Source organism: Artemia sp. Qi Xiang Cuo, unplaced genomic scaffold, assembly GCF_049724085.1.
Source record: "Artemia sp. Qi Xiang Cuo unplaced genomic scaffold, ASM4972408v1 HiC_scaffold_32, whole genome shotgun sequence".
NCBI classification, from domain to species: Eukaryota; Metazoa; Arthropoda; class Branchiopoda; order Anostraca; family Artemiidae; genus Artemia; species Artemia sp. Qi Xiang Cuo.
The window spans coordinates 15,596-39,394 of record NW_028297441.1 but is presented as its reverse complement, the minus strand read 5'-3'; the positions used below and the strand labels follow the sequence as shown (position 1 = coordinate 39,394).

The 23,799-nt window shown below is 36.7% G+C and overlaps 1 protein-coding gene across 1 annotated transcript; it reads right to left on the bottom strand.

Annotated features, from left to right (window-relative positions):
• Nucleotides 1-6,380: 6,380 nt before the first annotated feature.
• On the bottom strand, nucleotides 6,381-7,070 carry LOC148938895 (uncharacterized). The gene has a single exon (XM_089107444.1). The coding sequence runs from the start codon at nucleotides 7,068-7,070 to the stop codon at nucleotides 6,381-6,383; it is 690 nt and encodes a 229-aa protein (XP_088963570.1).
• Between the last annotated feature and the right edge of the window lie 16,729 nt (nucleotides 7,071-23,799).

The window sequence follows — 23,799 nt, the reverse complement described above, 5'->3', positions numbered from 1 at the left end:
CGGTGCAATTACCCTTCGATATCTTTTAAGTCTTTAAAAGTGAACTAGAACTTTCTACTTTCAGTCAAATGAGCCCTCTGTGAAAATTATACGAGCATCCCTTCTATAAGAACCATATATACCCCCAGAGTATAACTTACAACACCTATCCTTGGGCCCTAGGGGGTTGTGTAGACCCTGGAGTTTTAATATCTGATGGTTGAACTATTTTTATCAAAATGGTCCCCTCAAATTTTTATCAAATGGGTTTATCCACCCGATAAACCCAAAGGCGTGGAGGGCCAGAGGGAATAGTTGCCCTCTGATCTTTTTTTACTCTCAGAAAATAAACTAGAACTTTCAATTTCTATTCAAATTAGCCCTCTCTAAAGTTTATACGAGTATCCCTTTCCAAAGAATCATTATGCTGCCCCAGAACATTGCTTACAATGCCTGTTCTCCGAGCCCTGGAGGGTTGTCTCGACATTGGAGTTTTTGTTATCTGACCTTTGGACTATTTTTAAAAAAATGGCTATCTCAAAATTTTTATTGGATGGGTTTGGGAAACAAAGAAATAGGGGGGCTAGGGGCCCTCCGATCTCCTTAGACTCTTAAAAAGTGAACTAAAATAAATGGAAGACTCCCTTGACGTTTTGAATCAAGTTGAGTGTGCTCTAAACACAGTGTTCAAAATATTCAGCCTGAATCACGTCTAAGATTTTCTATATCTACCCTCATTCAGGTTGAGTTATTCTTACCATTTCCACGGATGTGATTGAATTCCGTTAGTCAGCACCAACTCAACTTTTTATATTATAGAATAAAAGAACTTGAACTTGAAAGAAGTTGAACTAAAGAGCTTGAAAAAGGGATCAGGAATCAAGGGATCTAAGGAAGGAATTCGACAAAATTGACAACTATTTGGTACACCATAGAGTTTTTTAAGAAGCGGGGTTGGGGTTAAACTCTGAAATAAGTGGACGGGGTTCTGCGGGGGGGGGGGGGGCTTTCCGCAGGGGGTATTTTCCACGGTTTTTTTCGGGGAGGGGGGGTATTTTTCAGGGGGGTATTTTTCGGGGGGATATTTACCGGGGTGCATTTCCGGTGGGGTATTTTCCGTGGGGGTTGTTTTCCGCGGGGGTTATTTTCCAAGAGGGGGGGGGGTTCCACGGGGGTATTTTTCAGAGGGTATTTTTCAAGGGGGATATTTTTTTAAGGGGGCGTAATCGCTGGGAGGGGGTAAACGCGGGCCACCGGTTTTGAAGATGTTTTAAAAAATCATGGAAGCCTAACTTAAGCTTAAGCGATAAATAGCAGGTCCGAGGTAGAGAAATAATGTACAAAATCTTGTATAAAAGTAAATATTGAATAATTAACACATAGTTTAGAAAAAACTTGTAACTTATTCCAAGACAGAAAAATAAAACAAGAATGAACATAAATCGTGAAAGTTTGGGAGAAAGTGCCTGAAAAGTGTAAAGCGAAAGGTAAGGGAGAAAATATGCTAGGCCTAAATTGTATCAGTTAAATCGAAAGTAGTTTCTAAGTCCTATGCATTCTAAAAGCCAGAATATAATTTTTACTTCACTAAAAAAAGTTCAAATGAATTTCCAAAAAAAATGTACATTGTCAGTTTAATACACATATGCTGATATTTATTCCTTAAAATCATAATTAATTTTTTGTTTCTTAAAGTTATAAAATTGAAAACATTTAAAAGAATTTTTTTGCTAAATTACAAATTATATTCAGGCTTTTAGAAAGCATAGGGTTTAGAACCCTACTCAGATTATTTTATGATCATTTTGAGTTTGAATTATTTGAATTTCTGTTTGTTTTGGGTTTCATTTATTTATTGATGCTGACTTGTGGTGGTTGTATGCTTGGTAAATTATTTGATTCTATTTTTGACCATTTTTGGTGTAATGGAGTTTATTACTTTTTTTGAAAAACTTATTTTGTGCAAAAAGCTTTTTTGATTAACTTCTGTTCATTTTATATTGACATAGTCTTTTTCATGGAGAAAGACTGAGCCTCTTCTGAAGTTAAAAGAGCATCCCTTCCATAAAAATCTTAAATACCCCTAGGCGTAACTTACAACTCTTGCTCCTAATCTATGAGATTTGTTTAAACCCCAAAAGCCTTGTTACATGATATTTAGACTATTGTGAATAGAATGGCTACCTCAAAATTTCTATTAGACGCATTTTGGGACAATATGAGGTGTGTGTATGGGGACGAGTAGCTGCCGCATTTCGCCGTCCGCGAGTAGCGGATGGCGGCATTTGCCATCTGATCACTTTCGACTAATAAAAGAGGCACTAGTCCACTCAACTCCCAATCAAATGAGCCTTTTTTGAAGCTTCTACGACAAAACTTTCTATTAAACCTTGTATGTCCCAAGGGCATAATTTATGACCCTTGTCCTAAAGGCTACGGGGGGAGGGTCGTCATACTGATAGACCTTATTTCCAGACCTTTCAACGGCGTTGAACAAGAGGTCTATCTTTAAAATTTTTATTGAATATGTTTGGGGAAATGGTGGGCGTGAGAGGGGTGTTAGTTATCCTCCAGTCACTATGGATTATTAAAAAGGTTCGAAGACAGGAATTTTTATTTTAGTTATGCTGATTATAACTTGTTTTATTTAGATTGTATTAAGAAATAAACATGCCTTAAACAGACACTTCATATGGGAAATTTTGGGCTCAGGAAAACTTAGCGGATGATACTCAATACTTTTTCAATATATATATATATATATATATATATATATATATATATATATATATATATATATATATATATATATATATATATATATATATATATATATATATATATATATATATATATATATATATATATATATATATATATATATATATATATATATATATATATATATATATATATATATATATATATATATATATATATATATATATATATATATATATATATATATATATATATATATATATATATATATATATATATATATATGTGTGTGTGTGTGTGTGTGTGTGTGTGTTTATGTGTGTGTGTATTAATTATTCGGTTGTAATTTATGCCCCCAGGGCATACCATACAACCATTGCCTTGAAGGCTCTGGGGTGGGGGGGGGGGTTGTCAACCTCAAAGACCTAATTTCCAGAGCTTACAAATACGTTGAACAAAATGGCTAACTCAAAATTTTGATTGGGTGTGTTTGAGGAAATGGTGGCCTTGAGAGGGGGTTTAGTCGCCCTCCAATCACTTTCTACTATTGTAAAGGGCACCAGCCCTTTCAATTTCCAATCAAATGAACCCTTTTAGAAGTTTCTACGAAAAAGGTTTCTATCAAAAACCTTATATGCCTTCAGGGTCTAACTTACAATCCTTGCCCTGAGGATACGTTGAACACAATGGCTCTCTGAAAATTTTCATTGGATGTGTTTAGGGAACGGTGCGCGTGAGAGGATGGCTAGTTACCCTCCAATCACTTTCGACTATTAAAAAGGGCACTAGCCCTCTAAATTCCCAAATGAACGAGCCCCTTTTGAAGTTTTTACGACAACTCTAACTACAAAAACCTTATATGCCCCCAGGGCATAACTTAAAACCTTTGCTCTCGGGGCTCTGGGGGGTTTGTCACCCTTAAATACATATTTTCCAGAAGTTTCAACTACGTTGAAAATTGATATCTCAAAATTTTGATTTAATGTATTTGGGAAAATGATGGAAGTGAGAGGGGCGTTAGTCGCTATCCAGTCACTTTCAACTATTAAAAAAGGCACTAGCCTTTTCAATTGAATGAGCCCTTTTGAAGTTTTTACGACAACCCTTTCAATTAAAACTTTATATGCCCCCAATAATAACTTACAACCCTTGCCCTGAGGGCTCTGGGAGGAGGAGTCGTCATCCTTAAAGACCTAACTTCCAAAACTTTCAACTACGTTGAATAAAATGGCTATATAGAAAATTTGATTGGATGTTTTTGGGAAAAGGTGGGCGTGAGAGGGGTAGTTGCCCTCAAATCACTTTCGACTATTAAAAAGGGTACTAGCTCTTTGAATTTCAAATTGAATAAGCCCGTTTTCAAGTTTCTACGACAAAGATTTAAATAAAAACCTTATGTGTCCCCAGGGCAGAAACTTATAACCCTTGCCCTGAAGACTCTGGGGGGATTTTCCTGCTCAGAGGTATAATTTCCTGAACTTTGTACGTAGTGGGACAAATTGGCTATCTCAAAATTTTTATTGCATGTGTTTGGGGATACTGGTAGGCGTGGAAGGGATGTTAGTTGCCTTCGAATCACTTTCTACTATTAAAAAGAGCACTAGACCTTTGAATTTCCAATCGAATGATCCTTTTTTGAAGTTTCTACGACAACGCCTTCTATAAAAACCTTATATGCCCCTAGGGCATAGCTTAAAACCCTTGCCCCGAGGGTTGTGGGGGAGGGTCTTCCTCAAAACCATATTTTCTATCTGAAAATCAACAACGCTGAACATAATGGCTATCTCAAAATTTTGATTGGATGTGTTTGGGGGAATGATGGGCGTGGGGCTAGTTGCCCTCCAATCACTTTCAACTATTAAAAAGGGCACTAGCCCTTTGAATTTCCAATCAAACGAGCCTTTTTTGAAGTTTTTACGACAACGCCTTCTGTAAAAACCATATATACCCCCAGGGCGTAACTTACAACCCTTGCCCTGAAGGCTGAGGGGGAGTGTCCTCCTCAAAAACATAATTTCTGTCTGGATATCAACTACGCTGAACGAAATGGCTATCTCAAAATTTTGATTGGATGTTTCGGGAAGTGGTGGACGTGGAAGGGGTGTTAGTTGCATTCCAATCACTTTTGACTATTAAAAAGGGCATAAAGCACTCACAATTTCCTGTTGAATGAGTCCTTTTCGAAGTTTCTACGACAACTTCTTCGATATGAAGTGCCCTGCTACAAAGAAAAAATAATAATAAATGATTCATTGTGCCTTGGTTCTTATATTCCCTCAGGGCATAACTTAAAATCCTTGCCCCGAGGGTTGTGGGGGAGTGTCCTCCTCAAAAACATATTTTCGATCTGGAAATCAACTACGCTGAACAAAATGGCTATCTCAAAATTTTGATTGGATGTTTTTGGGTCAATGATGGGTGGGGAGAGGGCTAGTTGCTCTCAAATCCCCGTTGACTATTAAAAAGGGCACTAGCCACTCCAATTTCCAATCGAATGAGCCCTTTCAAAATTTCTACGACAATTGCTTCGATAGGAAGTGCCTGGGTATGGAGAAAGAAGAAAAAATTAATAATACATTGTGCCCACATTATTCTTTACTTAGGCAGCGGTATCGCGCTGCCTATGAAACCATATACGCACCCAAAGCATAACTTACAACCCTTGCCCTGAAGGGTTTGGGAGGTTTGTCACATCAAATGACCTTTTGTTGAAGTTTCTACGAAAATACTTTCTATAAATCCTCATATGCCTAAGAGGCATAACTTACAGCCCTTCCCTGAGGGCTGTAGGGGGAGTGTAATTCTGAAAGAGAATATTTCCGGACCTTTCAACTACGTTAAACAAAATGTCTATCTCAAAATTTTGATTGGAAGTATTTGGGGAAATTATGGGTGTGAGAGAGGGTTTAGTTGCCCTCAAATCACTTTCAACTATTAAAAAGGCCACTAGCCCTTTGAATTTCCAATCAAATGAGCCCTATTTAAATTTCTACAAAACAACTTTCTATAAAAACCTTATATACCTCCCAGGGCATAACTTACAACCCTTATCCTCAGGGCTTTGGGGAGTTTGTCACCTCAAAGACATAATTTTCAGAATTTTCAGAATTGAGCTACGTTGAACCAAACATTTATCTCAAAGGTTTGATTGGATGTGTTTGAAGAAATGGTGGGAGTGAGAAGGGGGTTACTTGCTCGCCAATCATTATCGACTATTAAAAAGGGCACTATCCCTTTCAATTTCAAATCAAATGAGCTTTTTTTGAAGTTTCTAAGACAACACTTTCCATAAAAACCTTATATGCCCCCAGGGCAAAGCTTGCAGCCCTTGCTCTGAGGGGTTATCATCCTCAAAGACCTAATTTCCGAAACTTTCAACAGCCTTGGGAAAAATGGATGTTTCAGAATTTTGATTGCATGTGTTTGGGGGAATGGTAGGCGTGCGAGGGGGGATAGTTGTCTTTCAATTTGTTTCATCCATTAAAAAGGGCATTAGCCCTTTGAATTTCCATGCGAATGAACCCTTTTTCAAGTTTTTACGACACCGCTTCTATGAAAACCTTATATGCCCTCATGGAATAACTTACAACCCTTGCCCTGGAGACTGTTGGGGGAGTGTCCTGCTCAAAGATATACTTTCCAGACCTTTAAACTGCGTTGAAAAAAATGACTTACTTGACTTAAGGCTCCTGCCACGTTAGGAGTGGCGTAAGGAGCGTCGCAACTCTTCTCCTCCAGGCTGACCAGTCTACTGCTATTATTGGGGCCTCTTCGACAGCGATGTTAGCTATCTCAAGGAATTTGTTGAGGCTATCCTTCCACTTTGTCTGAGGTCTGCCCCTCGGGCAAGACCAGCCATTAGCTTTAGCGTCAAAATCGTAGACTATTCGGACTGGGGTTGTCGTCGGCATACGCAGGAGGTCTCCGAACCATCTGAGAGTACGGTGCGCTATTTGTACGGAGAATGGCCCTTGGGAGGTGAGTACGAGCAACCTTGCGTTGCTTAAAAAATCGTCCCATCGAAGTCCCTGAATCCGACGGAGCTGTTTCGTCTGGCAGACGTCTATCATGCTGAGGATTGCTGATTTAAGAGGCCAGGTTTCTGCTGCATAGAGGTGGACCGAGCCTACGGATGCATTATAAATTCGCATCTTCGTGCGCCTAGATATATGCGGCATTCTCCAGAGATTGTTGAGCCTTTCGACGATAGACGAGGCTTTTGAAACTCGGCTGCGCACCTCTTCCTCTATAGAGCCTTCATTAGACAGCACAGAGCCAAGATAAGTGAGGTTCTTTACAACCTCAACAGGAGCTCCGCAAACAGTTATGTTCTCGGGGGGTGAAACTGGGCGTGGGGGCTCATTTGACATTATCTTCGTCTTAAGTTAGTTTATTTTCAGCCCCACTTTTGCTGCCTCTTCCTGTAGGACTTCCAGAGCGTCAGTCAACTGGTCGATCGAGTCAGCAACGAGACCAAGATCACCTGCGAAGTCAGCGTCCGTCAGAACGCGATCTCTAAACTGCAGACCAAAGGGCAGGCGATTTGTTGTTCGTGTCAGGTGACAGTGACACGAGTATCACGCAATTGAACCGTTCCGGGGCGGCGGCACACCCTTGTCGTACACCGGTTTTGTTGCCGAATGTCGTGCTTCGTTTGCCGTTGACTTGGACGCAACCCACGGTCTCTTTGTAAAGCTTTTCAAACAACTTGCAGTATTTATCGTGTAGACCAGTTGATCAAAGTATCAGCCAGAGCGAGTTGCGAACCACCGAGTCAAACGCAGCCTTGAAGTCCATAAGGCTACATATGCTTTCCTCCTGAATTCCTTCCTCTTCTCAATTAACTGGCGCATGGTAAAGATTTGTTCGATAGTGGATCTCCCAGGCATAAGTCCCACCTTCTAGATTCTCGTCTTTCTTCTGAGGATAATCGTACATCTATCCAGCAGGGTCATAGCAAAGAGCTTTCCAGGCACTGAAAGTCGCTTTATGCTTCTGTCGTTCGAACTGAAGCTTTTACTCCCCTTTCTCTTCCATAAGGGCAGGATTATTGTAGCGATGGAAGATATATTGAAGATAATATTTGTTATGGTTTGTGATAGAATAATTAATATTTGAATCAAACGTATTCTTATTAATCAAAAACAAAACCCGGCTTTCTCAATAAATCAGATATGAATGGCATAGGTTTACTTCCCTATTTCTTATTTCTTATATTTGAACCGGATGCCGTAATTTCTCTAATATACATATTAATCAAATTGTATTTTAATGCTGATATTGAATATCTTTGAATTATTTCATTTAATTTAGTCCATTAAAAGTTACGAGGAATTAAGAATTATTGAACTAGAAATACTGACGTCTCAGAGCTTTGTTTCCGCGGCGCAATTAGATCTTACTTAAGAGATACGAATTCTTATAGGCTAGCAGGGGTTAGAAACTCTTTCTAAGCTGTGGCGATGACAACTTTTGGTGCTTGTAGGGATGAAAAAAGCGTGGCCTCTTCTTCTCAGGCTATCTGGAGATCAGATTCCTTTGGGAGCATTTACCTTGGAGACTTACGAACTAGTTACCTATTATTGGACTAGACGCAGACATATAAATGAAATAAACACAGATAAAAAGACAATAGATTTATTGAACTTACATACTTAGTCGCACAGGAACGGGTCACTTCTATGACAATAACGGAGACCAAAATAATTTCGTACTAATCGTTTCAGATCTGACTTCCCATTGATTGTTTTAGATCTCACTTGAGATTAAAATTAAAAAGCACATTTACCCCACTCCCAAACGAAATTCTTTCGTCCTGCGCTGTAAGGACTGGCTTGCCATTGGCTCACGTGCCCACAGGACGCGAATCCTCGTCCTATAATCTCTTTAAGATTTTTCAGATGAGTCAGGCATTCACACGGTTTTTCGTCATGTAAACTTCATACGAAAGTAACTTCAGTTTTTCCATTGCTGATTAAGGACTTTTCGTTTTTGCAACTAGATTTAGCTTAATTATAAGAAATCGGAATTATCTTTAGAAAGAAAGAATCTTGTATTTTAAATATATGGTATTCTACTGCTGGTGCATTGCCAGAGCGAGTTGCGAGCCACCGAGTCAAACACAGCCTTGAAGTCCATAAGGCTACATATGCTTTCCTCCTGAATTCCTTCGTCTTCTCAATTAACTGGCGCATGGTAAAGATTTGTTCGATTGTGGATCTCCCGGGCATAAACCCCGCCTGCTGGACTCTCCTCTTTCTTCTGAGGATACTCGTGCATCTATCCAGCAGGGTCATAGCAAGGAGTTTTCCAGGCACTGAAAGTAGCGTTATGCCTCTTTAGTTCGAGCAGATGCTCTTGCTCCTCTTTCTCTTCCATAAGGACAAGATTATACCAGCTCGCCAGTCCTTCGGGATCCATTCTGTGCGCCAAACCAGAGAAAACAGCATGTGGAGCCAAAGTAGCATCGCCGGTCCGGCATACTTCAGGAGCTCAGCGGATATTCCACATACGCCTGCCGCTTTGTTGTTCTTCAAACGTTTTACTGCTGTTTAGATATCTGATGACGTGAAAGGAGTTTCTGTGTCACTTGTCAGCAGTTCCTGGGCACTGGTGGCTAGGCTAATGAGTTCTTGGTCAGTCTGCGTTACGGCTTTGGCGTTGAGGAGGCCCGACAAGTGGTCTTTCCATCGACTGACCTGGGCAGCTTCGTCACTGAGCGGCTGGCCATCCGCAAAGACAAAAAATGCAACCGAGGGGGGCTATGTCGCCTTTTAAATCATAGAGATGCTTGTAGAGACTGCCAACGTCACCTTTCTCGGCTGCACCCTCTAGTTCATTTGCCTTCCTTTCCATAAACAGTTTCTTGTCTTGCTGTATCAGTTTGTTGCGGACCCCATTAGGGCTTCTATAGGTTGGCATGTCACCGAGCAACCTCGCCTTGCGTCTCTGCTCTATGACGTCAGGCGTATCCGACTGAATCCACGCTTTATTAGCACGCTTTTTCCGACCAACATTTGCTGTCGCTGATTCCAGGACTTTCTTTTTGAACGAGAGCCAGGCGTTTTCACAACTTTCAAATGGCAGGAGCGCGTCGAAGCGGTTCGAGAAATCAATGGCATATTTCGACCGTATCTTCTGATCGCAGAGGCGAGAGACATCGATCTTGGCTAGTCTTGGTTCTGAGCGATCAGTTCTCAGCCGAGATTTCTTGCCACAGCTCAGATATATAAAAGCAAACAACTTCGAAAACACCTCCTAGCTCTTGCCGTGATTGGCGTAAAATTAACCCTATTTTATTTCATGAAGAAGCCACCAGAGTCCTTAGTAAGATCCGTGTCCCTTTCCATCTTCTTTCTAGATTAACTGCTCTTTCAAAGGAGGAAACACAACTATCAGTCGATATTTATTGCGCAGAAATTGGCCATGCCCTTCGCTGTGCTGAAAAAGCTGCCGTCCCTCTAAGTAGACCCCGTCATCCTACCCTTCCTGGCTTGTCTGAAAATCCAGATTTAGTGGATACCCATTCTAAGTCTAAATTTTGGCTTCAACTTTGGATTTCCTGTGGACGACCCCGTTCGGGGGTAGTCAATTCAATCCGACTGCTCCCAAAAAGAATATTCGCGAAGGAGCTAAAAGCTCACAGAAAAAAGATGATCGATATTGAATCTACAAGGGCCAAAATTAATCCTTCTCTCCTTTGGCGTTTTCTGTCCTCTAAAAGAGATGAGTCTTTGTCCGCATCTGCTATCCCTGATTCAGAATGGTACGCGTACTATGGGTCAGAATTTTTGCCTCCTGACCCAGCCCTCAACGAAAGATACGAAGCTGAGCTGGACGACTTCTTAGATAGTTGTCCTCAGTGTGATTATGTTGTAACAGAGGGTGCTGTATGCAGTGCCATCTCTCGCATAAAACCTAAACAATCTTTCGGGATTGATGAGATCAGCGCACTCCATCTAAAAAGTGGTGGGCCCGCTCTCATTAGTCACGTAACTCTCCTGATGCAGATTATCCTCATTCAGGGTATTGTCTCAACCACTTTCTCAATTGGAGATCTTACACCAGTTCCTAAAAAAGGGAAAACTACCATGCAATGCTCCTCTTTCCATCCAATCACGATTGCTACTTCTCTTTCCAAGTTATTTGAACTTTTATTCATAGATGAATTAGAGAAACTGTGTTACAGTCCTCCGAGACAGTTCGGTTTCCATCGCGGTATTGGTTGTGCTGAAGCGCTCCATGTCGTTGCATATGCACTCCTGGATGCACACAAATCAGAAAAAAAGCCAAGCAATTGGTGGCTTAGACCTGCAGAGTGTTTGATTCAGTGATTCATGCGCTTATGTTGCGCAAACTTAGCTAAAAGAGGAGTGACCTCAAAGCTAAGTGGGGCTATCCGTGATCTTTACTCTCACCGTCACGTGCGACTTAAGCTCCCTCCCGATAACGGCCGTCCGCCAGCCCCACGGTCAGCTTTGATACCAGTCAGTAAAGGTTCCCGTCACGGGGCAATTTTATCCCCCAATTTCTTCAACAATTACATTATTGAGCCTCAAGACAGCTGTCCTTCATCATGCATTCCCAGTTCCATTGACATCTCCCTAGTATGCTATGCTGATGACACGCTGAATCTCAGCCGGACGCTTAACCGCCTTTCAGAAATATTCTCATGTCTGCAGTCCAATTACGAGAAAATCGGTCTGAGATTTAACTCCCAAAAGTCAGAAGTCTTGCTTTACAATTCGAAGAATGACCCTCCTACTAATGTCACACTATGTGAGTGCTCAGTAAAACCAGTTGACAAAATAGTATATCTTGGGCTACCAATAGGTCCCTCATTACAGTCGACCCGCTCCCTCCTGATCTCACAACATTAACGGTGGATTTCCAACTCCTATGATATGATCGTTAAATCCACTCTGAAATTTAACATTCCACTACTGTCAAGTATTTACAACACTACCGCTCTGCCACATCTTATCTGTGACCCATTTCTGCAAATAATTGGCAAACCCTGAAAAGTCTAAAATCACCTCTTTATTTTTCAGTTTTGCGAAGTACCTACTAAAATTACCACCTTGGACAAAAATAGTTTTATGATTCGGCGCTTCAACCTCGCGGACCCAAATCTAGCTGTTTAGTCAATTTTTCGCCTTAAAAAAAAAAAAACAGAAATACTAACTAACGTTTGGTAAATGTTGCTTTTGTCTTTTTCCTTCTTGTTTTTTTTCAGTATTTTTTGTGAGTTTTTCTCTTTTAGAATTCGTTGTGTTTTCTTGTTTTTGTTTTTTTGATTGTTTCGGTATTTCTAATAGTTTATTAATAAATTTTATAATATTTTATTAATTGTTTCTTTTGTTGTTATTTTTTTAATTTTTTATTTTTTTTTAATCTATTATCAGTTTTTTATAATCTGTCATTGTCCATTTATTGTATACTAATTGTTTTCAATATATTATATTATATGTCACCAGGGCATAACCTACAACCTTGGCGCTGTGGGCTCTGGGGGGGTCTTCATCCTCAAATACACAATTTCCAGAACTGACATCTACGTTGAACAGAAGGTCTATCTCGAACCTGTTATTGAACAAGTTTGGAGAAATGGTGGGCGTGAAAGGGGGGGTTAGCTACACTATAGCCACTTTCGACTATTAAAAAGGGCACCAACGCTTTCAATTTCCAATCAACTGAGCCCTTTTTGAAGTTTCTAAGAAAAAACTTTCTATAAAAACCTTATATGCTCCCCGGCCCCCACTTACACCCCTTGCCCTGTGGGCTATCAGGGGGGTCTTATCCTCATAGACATAATTTCCAGAATTTTCAACTACGTTGAAAAAACGGATATCTCAAAATTTTAATTGGATGTGTTTGGGGAAATGGTGGGCGTGAGAGGGGGGTTAGATGCCCTACATTCACTTTTGACTATTACAAATGACACCAACCTATTCAATTTCCAATCAATTCTATTCCAAAGCTTTCAATAAAAACCTTATATGCCCCCCGGTGTTAAAGCTACCCCCGGCCCCGTAAGACTGGGGGGGGTAAACTTCAAAAATATATAATGAACATTCAATAAAAATTCTGTTAAAAACCGGTCTGTAAAAAAATGTGTTGGTTTATGTGTGGGTACATTGGTTGAGGTAGATTTATTGGATTGTAACTAACCGCACGTAATATTCAGACAATTGTCACGATAAAAGTCAAGGTCAACTCACGAGAGAAAATTTTAAATATTCTATTAAACCGCTGAAAATAAAAGAAATTACGTAAACCGAGTTAACAAAATAAAAAAATTTACCTCCAGGCTGTGTGGGGAGGTTCCTTAACACAGATCTTAGGTACAGAGCTATCAACTGTGATGACCAACAGGGCGCTCCCACACAAGGAAGTGGAGGTAGGGGTGGACACGGTGGACGATAGAGGAATGGTCGGTGCATCTCACTTACTTTGTACAATTAAAAGATCATGACCCAATTCATTTTACCCTCAAATGAGCATCTAGTAATTTTTAGACGACAAAGTTTTCTATACAAAATTTATATGACTCATGGGCATAACGTAACCGCAGTGCCCTGTCGTCTCGGGGGGTGTTGTCATCCTAACAGACCTAACTTCCAGAACTTAATTTATTTATTTATCTTTAAGAACTAATAGCAGATTCATGCTACAGAAGAACTTCTATAAAAATCGTTCAATAGCTGTTAAATAATAATCGGCTGTTAAATAATAGACGGGGAGGAAGACCATTAAAGGGACACAGAGGGCTGTTTTGACCCTGTCGGGTTACTTACAAGACTGGGGACATTGCAGTCAACACTATTCCCACATGAGTTGTGGCACCATTCAAGAAAATTATAAGATACTAGGATGTTATATCCTAGTAAACGACAAAGCATTCACACGAGATTCTGATTAATGGATAATTGCTATGGGCTGTGTCTGTTTTGGTGGGCCAAAACCTCTTTTTCGGGCTAAAAACCTCTTCTCACTTAATTATCTACTATGGGTTGTATTCACAGTTAACCTTGTTGATTACGTAATTGTAAACCAAAGACTTTTTCCTTATACGGTATACCAGACAAATACTGTTTTAATGACAATTAATTAAAAAAAGCTTTCCGAAAAATAAGTTTTTCAAAGAAAAGTAAAGGCAATTTTAAAATTAAGCTCAGCATACACAAATACATTTTAAAACTGAAATTCAAAATTATAATGAATTACGATTGAATAATAACTGAAACACAAGACGAACAGAAAGTAAATAAACCATCATAGCAAAAACATAAAACAGGTAATAATGTAAATAAATAAATAGATCTTAAAGCGAGTAATGCTTACATTGAATATGAAAATCAAGCTTAAAACGAAAAAAAATATTTTCCTATTGAAGTATAAATGAAAATTAAGAAGAACAGAAACTAAATAAACAATCAATGCAAACAAAGATACAATAAATATTTATGTAAATTAATAAATAAATCTTAAAACGAGTGACACTTAAATTGAATATGCAAATCAAGCTTAAAACGAACAAAGATCACTAAAAACTAGAGTTTGGGTATGACCTCCTTCTCTCACTGTAAAAGTCTAAAACCTACTGCGTCATTGGCACTTTACTGAAAACCAATTTTATGACACATATTTCTTTTGTACTTGATATTGAAAATAAACAGTAAAGTTATAGTAACATTTTGAACTGATGAGCTTTCAGCAATTAATATCATTAGACATCAAATATTCAGTTTAATTTATTAGCTCTTTTTAAAGTCTTTAAAGACGAATATAGTTCACTACAAATAAGTGTTTGAATACTGCCTCCTTTTCTAATTGTAAATAAAAACCAAAAGCCTACTGCGTCATTGGCGCTTAACTAAAAACGAATTATATTACAAATATTTTCTTTTCAACTACGTTGAACAAAATGGCTATCTCGAAATTTTGATTGAATGTGTTTGGGGAAAGGTGGGCGTTAAAGGGGGGTTAGTTGCCCTCCAATCACATTCGACTGTTAAAAAAGACACTAGCCTTTTGAATTTCCAATCGAATTAGTCTTTTTGAAGTTTCTACGACAACGCTTTCTACAAAAACCTTATATGCCTCTAGAGTATAACTTACAACCCTTGCCCTGAGGGCTGTGGGGGAATGTCCTCCTCAAAATCATAATTTGTATCTGGAAATCAAGTAGGCTGAACAAAATGGCTATCTCAAAATTTTGATTGGATGTTTGGGGAAATGGTAGGCGTGTACGGGATGTTAATTGCCGTCAAATCAATTTCTAATATTAAAAAGGCAAAACGCCACTCCAAGTTCCAACCAAATAAGCTTTTTATGAAGTTTTTACGACAACTTCTTCGGTACAAAGTGCCCTGGCCTAAGACCAAGAAAAAATAAATAATATATTGTGCCAACATCGTTCTTTACTTAGGCAGCGCTATTGCGCTGCCTATGATTTATGACTTTCCCACATTAAGGTTTCAATATCGGTAATGTCACCATTCAACACTTTATTGTCAGGGTTCAAGCAGATGTCACACATATCACATGTTGGCTTTTTCAAAGATATATTCATTATCAAGGCTTTTTCATAGATCAAGCCTATTCGCCGCATTGTATCTTCTGTAGTGAGAAAAAGTTTGGTGAAAACTGTTTATATGATATTTAATTTTTTCTTTCAAGTTGATGAGGCGGTTCCCACCACGTCGCTCAGTCAGAAAACTCTTCCTTTTCAGCTGTCTCAATAACGCCATGCAGTTCGTCCACCACTCAGTTAGTCTTTTACCCAATCGCACACAGGAACATTTTTCGGCATACATGTCAGTATTTTCGTGGTCTTTATTTAACCAAACAGAAAATTTTCGCGGCGCCAGAAAAATTGTGGCGCTTCGCGCCCCGGTTTTACCGACTCTTTTTTTTATCAAGGGACTAAAACATTGGGAGTGGGGCGTCCCCACTCCCCCTATACACTACGGCCCTGGATACTACTATTACTGCTACTACCACTAAAACTACTGATTCTGTAGCGAGTACTACCAAGGCTAAAGATATTGAAGTGTACATATGAGGAAATGTCGAGAGGTAAGTGGAACTAAAACAAAACATACCATGCGCATACATACTACTAAAACAAGCGTATCAGTAATATATTTGGAACGGCTTACCGATCAAGATGAAACTTCTGGGTATTCATGAGGGGGATGTTCAGCTAACCAAAAGGCAACATGTACCTGCTACTACTGCTATGAATACTGCTACTACTACTGTTTTCACTACTACTAATATAAAGCTATTGCTGCTCCTACTACTACCGATAGTACTATAATACAAGTACTATCAAGATTACGCCTATGGAGATGAAAATTTGACTAAATAGAGAGGGAGAATTTAATCTAAATCAAACGCACTAAGTGCACGCAGATTGCCTAAAGGTCGTATGTCAAGAATGTATTTATCCTACAATGCTCAAAGGGAGGATAATTTTCCAAACATATCCAATCAATTTTTTGAGATGACCATTTTGTTCACTGTAGTTGAACGGTCTAGTAACTACGTCTGTAGGTATATTAGATATCAACACCCTCCTCCCTCCAGTTATTAAATTTGCCCATTATACTTTAAAACTAAATGTTGCTTTTAAAACTGCAGTGTCTGTGCTAGTTGAAATTACTGATATATCTCAGAAATATCCTAAGAACAACTGAGGGTATTAACTTAAATCTTTCTGGGCTATTACTATTACTACTTCTGCCCTTACAATTAAACTAATTCAAGAGAGCATAAGTGTATCAAGGTGTTCAAAAGCATGGATACAATTTTTTGGGAATGGTTTTAAGTTCGATTTCTCAGGGGAGCTTGAGGAGGTATAAAACTAATTTTAACAATGCTATTTGTGTCAAGATTTTAAAAAGGGTGAATGTTGTTTAAAAATGTTGAAACAGTTTCTCCAACATATAAACAACAAGCCAAAATATAGATTTTTACAGAAGAATAAACCGGAAAGATATAAATTTTATATTGTTTTTCCATGAAAAATATTATAGCTATATCAAACGAAAAGAAATTAACTTTAAATACTTCTTCAACAAAATGAGTTTTTCAAAGAAAAGGAGGACTCCATTAAACCAAAAATGAGCAGAAATAAAGTCAAATAATCTTCCAAGCGTAAAATTGCCACAAATCACCATCAATAAATAAGAGAAACTCAAAACGAACAGAAATTACTATAAATAACCGTGTCAAATTCAAAATGAGCAGAAATTAACATGAGTAGGACTGAAAACTCCCATGCCTTCTCAAGAAAACTATAAATGTGGATGAACAATTCAATTTACATATGCTAATATTTCTTCCGTAGAGTCTTAATAATTGTGATTTTTTAAATTAAAAAAGTGAAAACATTTAAAAAGTTTTTTTTTCCTGTAAAGTGCAAATTACGTCTGGGTTTTGAAAAGGCATGGGGGTTCTCAACCCTACTCATGTGCTCCTGCTCATTTGAGTTTAATTTTTTTTTAATTAGTTACAAAAAAGAGGAGATGCCTCGCAATGATTGCTCGAAGAACACGTAAGTTAGATACTTAACTTACATTTGTAATGGTTTCCCGTCTGGTAACTCGTCTAAAAGAAAGTTTCATTCATTTATTTGCCAGAAAGCCTGCCAAACGAAATGCATAGAAATAAAAAAAAATCTCACTGCAAACTTTTTATAAGGACCAGAAAAATTATGTTTGCTCCATCCCACCCATCACAAAATTTGAAGTCACAAAATAATTCACAAAAAAATAGAATGGGTGACCTTTTAATAAAACCTATTGACTGTATGAAACCTCTATAATAAAATATACTCGCTTGTCTTTAGGCTCAATGTATCCACAGTTTAACATCCGCTGGTTGTTTGCAAAAAAAAAAATTAGTAAATTACAAAGAGTTACAAACAATTACCTATGATCTCACAACCACTTAAGGCAGTTTGCCTTAAGATTATCAACAAACTGCTCTTCCAGTCAGTAACCAAATCTCCAAACCCTAATCTTTATCTCACTTCCAACATTAGTTCACACCGAAAAGAGTGTCCAAAAGCTATCCTTGTTATTGAACTCTCCAATCCAGTCTAATAAAAAATCTATTACATTGCTCTATTACATTACCTCTTTGTATTTACTATATTAAAAATTGCTTATCCAGATTTGTACTTGTTCAGAGCCTCAACCCGACGGACGAATTAGGGTTGACAATTATTTCAACAATAAAAAAAGAAAGAGAAATCAGATTACTGCGAAGTTAATCTCAATTTATTACGCTACTTCAATAACGAGGAACAAATACAAACAAACATAAATTATATTATAAGAAAAGAAGAAAGTAAAAATAAATTCATATTTTAAAAGCCATAGGATGCATGAAGCATTGAAACTTTCAAAAAATTCACAGTTTTTTTAGTAGCTTCAACAATATTTAAAAATGATCACAACATCAGCAAGGTGTGTTTTCAACAATTCTTGAACCCAACACATTATACCACATAAAAGATAAGAAGAAAAATAATACAGAACACAAGACAAAAGAAAGAATTCTTATATACAATCCGAAAACACAGAAACAATAATATGAAAAAGAAAGATGAGTGTAATAAAAATAATTTCAGAGAATTCCTGACCACGAAAGCTGATCAAAACTTTTAAAGGGTTAGGTCTATATAAAATTCTGAAACAAATAAAAAAGGATTTAAGTCTATATACTGTTTTTAAATTTCTAAGATAGGATTTTTTTAAAGAAAAAATAAATTTCTAAGTTAGATGAAATGAGGTATCAGGAATAACATTGTTTATTTATTCATTTTTTTTTTTGCTAATCAGTGTGTTCAAATCTTATCTCTTTTGAAAGAAAACAATATTAAGATAAATCTGAGGACTCTGATATTACTTCTTAGACTTTTTTTAAAAACCTCTTTTATTCTATGTTTTTTTCTATACATACTATTTTTTTCGAAGGAGCAATAGCTTTGTTTTGCTATTTTGAGGGATCAGAAGCTTTGTGAAGATGCAACATTAAGTTTCAAACATTGTGGTAATTAGTAATGTTATGTTTGAGTAGGGTCTTTCATATCAGGCAAACCAGATGTTGAGCAATAGTCTGGATAAAGTGCTTCCTACAATCTAAATCCATTTAAACCTCTGAATGGCAGCATTATTAATATTGAACTCCATTAATACCCAGCTTTTTTCAGAAAGGAGAGAAAAATATGGGTCCCTCCAATCTCCAGTCAGAAGGAAAGAGAGGAGAAGGGCCAGATTAGAACGGCTAACATTGCTAAAGGCCAAATGATATTGCTTTCTGATTTTTTTTTAGTGGAAAGATTACATTAACTATTCATTAAAAGAGAATAAGCATATGAAAATAAGGTGGCGTGCTGTTAAAGAAGGGCTACTCAAATGCCAATATATCATTCAATTATAAACACATCACACTAAAATAATCAGTGCAAGCATATTGCTTTCTTTCATCCTGTTGTGTATTCATTCAAGTTCACAATAACAATATCATATCCAAACTTGTTTCTCCCAGCCCTTTGGTAGTTTTGCACTATGTTGACTATAAGGCGCCGTAAAATAATTAAAATACATAAAATAATTCCAATTTTTGGGCGGTCTGTAAAATTACGGTAAAAAACACAATTTTACTGTGACCAATTCTGCCAATTACAACAGTAGAACGAACCAATATTTCTCATTTCTTTACTTCTGCATTGGTTTTCCCAAGGATATATAAACACACAAAATGACCTCAAAATCTTCTAATGAGCAAATATCCCTACTTATCCCATGAGTAGGAATCCTTGTGACAATCATAGTTTTAAGGATTTACATCTCTGAGGACAGACCAAAAACTACTTACAGCTTGGTTAATAATTTTGCATTCCCAATTATAGACAAAAAACTTTAAAAAAAAAGATGAGAAAACATTATAGAAGAATAAAATAAATTTTACTGGGGTGTTTACTCAAACATGGATACACATAGTGACTTATCTGGGGAGGGGGGGAGGGGGAGAAAGTCATAGCCACAGGGAACGAACAAATCAAAACAAAAACAAAAAGAAAATCACTGAAAAAATGAACGAAAATGTTCCACAAATCAATTAATGAACTGAAAAAAAAATAAACAAAAATGAGTAGCAGAAAACAATAGAGCAAGACCAAAGAAGTTGTTATTGTACACTATGAACTAGTAGGCTTTTTCTGAGTATGGGTTTTTGTATGATTCTTAAGATTTAATTTAGAAGAATATTCTCTTTTGCGGTTTCTCCCCAGTGTGCACTTTTTGGTGTTTAATAAAATTGCTTGACTGAGAAAATGTTTTTTCACAGACATCACACTAAAACGGTTTCTCACCAGTATGTACTCTTTGGTGCGTAATCAAACTGTTTGACTGAGAAAAAGTTTTCTCACAGAGATCACATTTAAAGGGTTTTTCACCCGTGTGCACTCTTTTGCGTTTAATCAAATTACTTGACCGAGAAAAAGTTTTCTCACATATAACAAACTTAAACTGTTCCTCACCAGTAAGTACTCTATGGTGTTCAGTCAAACTGCTTGAATCGGAAAAAGCTTTTTCACAGACATTATACTTAAACAATTTCTCTCAAGTGTGCAATTTTGGATGTTTAAACAAATTGCTTGACTGAGAAAATTTTTTCTCACAGACATCACACTTAAATGGTTTCTCACCAGTATTTACTCTTTGGTGTTCAATCAAATTGCTTGAATCAGAATAAGTTTTCTCACAGACATCACACTTAAACGGTTTATCACCAGAATGTACTCTTTGGTGCTTAATTAAACTACTTGATTGAGAAAAAGTTTTCTCACAGACATCACATTTAGACGGTTTCTCCCCCATGTGTACTTTTTGGTGCTTAATCAAACTGCTTGACTGTGAAAAAGTTTTTTCAAATATATTACCCTTAAACAGTTTCTCCCCAGTGTAAACCTTTTGGTGATTAATCAAATTGCTTGACTGAGAAAAATTTTTCTCACATACATCATACTTAAATGGTTTCTCCCCAGTATGCACTTTTTTGTGTTCAATCAAATTGCTTAAATCAGAATAATCTTTCTCACAGACATCACACTTAAACGGCTTTTCACCAGTATGTACTCTTCGGTGCAAAATAAAACTGCTTGAGTAAGAAAAAGTTTTCTCACAGACATCACACTTAAATGGTTTCTCCCCAGTATGCACTCTTTGGTGGGTCATTAAATTACTTGACTGAGAAAAAGTTGTCTCGCATATATCACCTTTAGAGGGCTTCTCACCAATATACACTCTTTGGTGCTTAATCAAACTTATTAACAGATAGAAACTTATCTTGAATATATCACATTTAAATGGATTTTCACCCCTGTGCACTTTTTGGTGGTCAATCAAATTGCTTGACCAAGAAAAAGATTTCTCACAGACCTTACATTTCAATAGTTTCTCCCCAGTGTGCACAGTTCGATGCATTTTCAAATCACCCACATGAGAAAAGCTCTTGTCACATACATCAAAAATATATTGCTTTATCCCTGTATTTGTTCCTTTACATCCTTTCAATATTCTGGATTTTTTACTACATAAGGAACTATTCAAATTTATCTCATGATTGTCCAAGATTTTTACTTCAGAATGCAATTCAAATGAATCAATAGCCTTCTCTGTCAGCTTCTTTATCTTCACTATTGGTTTTGGGCCTACGAGTTTTGGCTGATCCATACCATCAGAACTGCACACAGTAGAATGAAATACCTCTGTAGTAAAAAATTATTTTATTAAAATTAAATAAGGTGAAAATGATTCAATAATTACGTATCATAGTAATTACAAATGAAAGACGAACATTCTATAACTGTTACCTTTTTGGGATCTACACTACCTAACACTTTCGAATTAAACAAATAGGAAAGAAAGAAACTTGAAAATAGTTTCACTTCTAGAGGAATTAGAATTTGAATAATAATGTATTTTTTTTATCAGCATTAAAACTTGAAAATCATACGGGATTAAAAAAAAATAGATAGGTTTTAACGAATAAATTCCTTTTCTACCTCTCTCTTCTAGTGACTCAACTATGAAATGTGACTCAACTGACTCAACTATGAAATGAAATCATGACTGTCAAAATTAACAAACAAAACTTGCAGAGGGACAAACTTTAATAACCTACGGGCTACAATCTAAACAACCAATGCATAAATATAATTCTCCTGTTTTTAAGAAGGAGCAGAGGTAGGAAGAGAGATGCAAATAATAAGGACAGACTTTTCATTTAAATCTGACATCAATTTTTATCGGCTTCGGGATCTTTTATTTTAGAATTCTCAAAAGAACGTTTAAACAATAAAATATTGTTTTGCTGAATGTAAATAAAAACTAATGTTCAGAATCAGCTTCCATTAGGCCTAAGTTTAAGAATAAATATCCACTTTGGCAACTAAATTCACATGTAGCGAAAGTCACGCTGCACTAGTTCAACTTTTCAGTTGCTAAAAGGGCAGTTTAGTTATTTTTGATGATAAGAGCCTCACGCAGAAAAAACTGTCACAATTTTTTTTGTGCTTTACATTTGATTTATTTTGATGTGCTACCGTATCATTAGAAATGCAAACTTAGCCTGCCAAATACTTTTGGTAATACTATTTAAACGCATTAAAAACATGAAAAATGTGATTTCACACTTAAAAAAAAATATGTAGTTCTCTTTTCTTTATTTAGATATTCCTTATGGTCCTTTGTTTTCTCTTTGTCCAACAAATATAATAAAATTCGTCCTTTATTTTATTCTACGTCATCAGTGATAAAACAATATGGTATGAACGATACCATTGTGATAATGAATAAGAAGCAACAAAAATCTAAGTTGCTAGGGCCATCAATTTCCTTTAGCCTGACTCTAGAATTTTGTAATTATTGATACTAGAATTTTTTTTTCTTTATCTAGTTGATATTATTCTTGTGATTCCCAATAATTCCATTTTTTTATATTTGCTGCTAGTTTATTCTAAAATTTACGATATAATCAATAAAATGTAAGTACGAATTTTTAGCACAATTTATGTTTGTGCATATTTGCATGTATTTATATTGATTTGTTGTTTAATATTTATATGATCAGTTTGTTCATTTTATATTTATTTATCCGCTCCAGTTTTGGAGGTTAATAAAATGCTTGAATTTGAATTATGTTATGTTGTTTATATTGTTTGATATATTGTTGATGTTATGCTTCTAATCCGAAGGTACCCTTGCACTAAAATGTCACACATTTTTATCATAAAAGCAGGTGTGAGGTAACAATATTTTTTTCTATTTAAAAAAGATTCTTTGCGACTTGTCTATTTGTGATTGTTTTTCTGTTTTAATAGCATGGGTCTACTTAGATACCAGAATGGGGTAAAACACACGCTTCCAAAAACTTATTTTTGAGGAAAAGGGTGATGACTTGGTGAGCACAGAAATCTAAACAGCGCCAAGCTATTAAAATCAGGATTTGTTCAAACTTTTACCATTTTCAAGTGTTTTCAAGTCTGTTTTGAAATTATCACAAAATTTTTTTCCCTGGACAGTTATTTTTCAAAAAGCATTTTTATACTTTAGGCTACTATGCACCATGGTTTGCTCTGATTTGCTCTTTACTAGGCTGCCGCAATTGTTCTATTCTTCTTGTTATACTGCTCAGAAACGACTTTAAAGGGATGCACTAAGTTTCAAATGGGGAAATAATATACTTTTTGTATGGATGGCTTTTGTATACTTTAAAAAAAATGCTTTTCGTCAATTTAGTTAAAATACTTGCTTAGCATCACTTACTGAATATTTTATAATCGAAATAAAAATAACAGTGCCTTTCAATTTGACAATTTAAACTATATTGTAGCAATAGATTTTCCCAAGCAATCTCTTTCTATTCTTCATGGTAAAGAATAGTTTTGAATCTGGTCTGTTTTTGCTACTGCCTTGTTTAGTATTCTAGGCATTTAAAATTCATAATCTTGACTTTTCCATGTAAGTAATCAAATTTGGCAATCTCCCTGAAGTGTTTTTAAAGGCAAGTTTTCAGTAA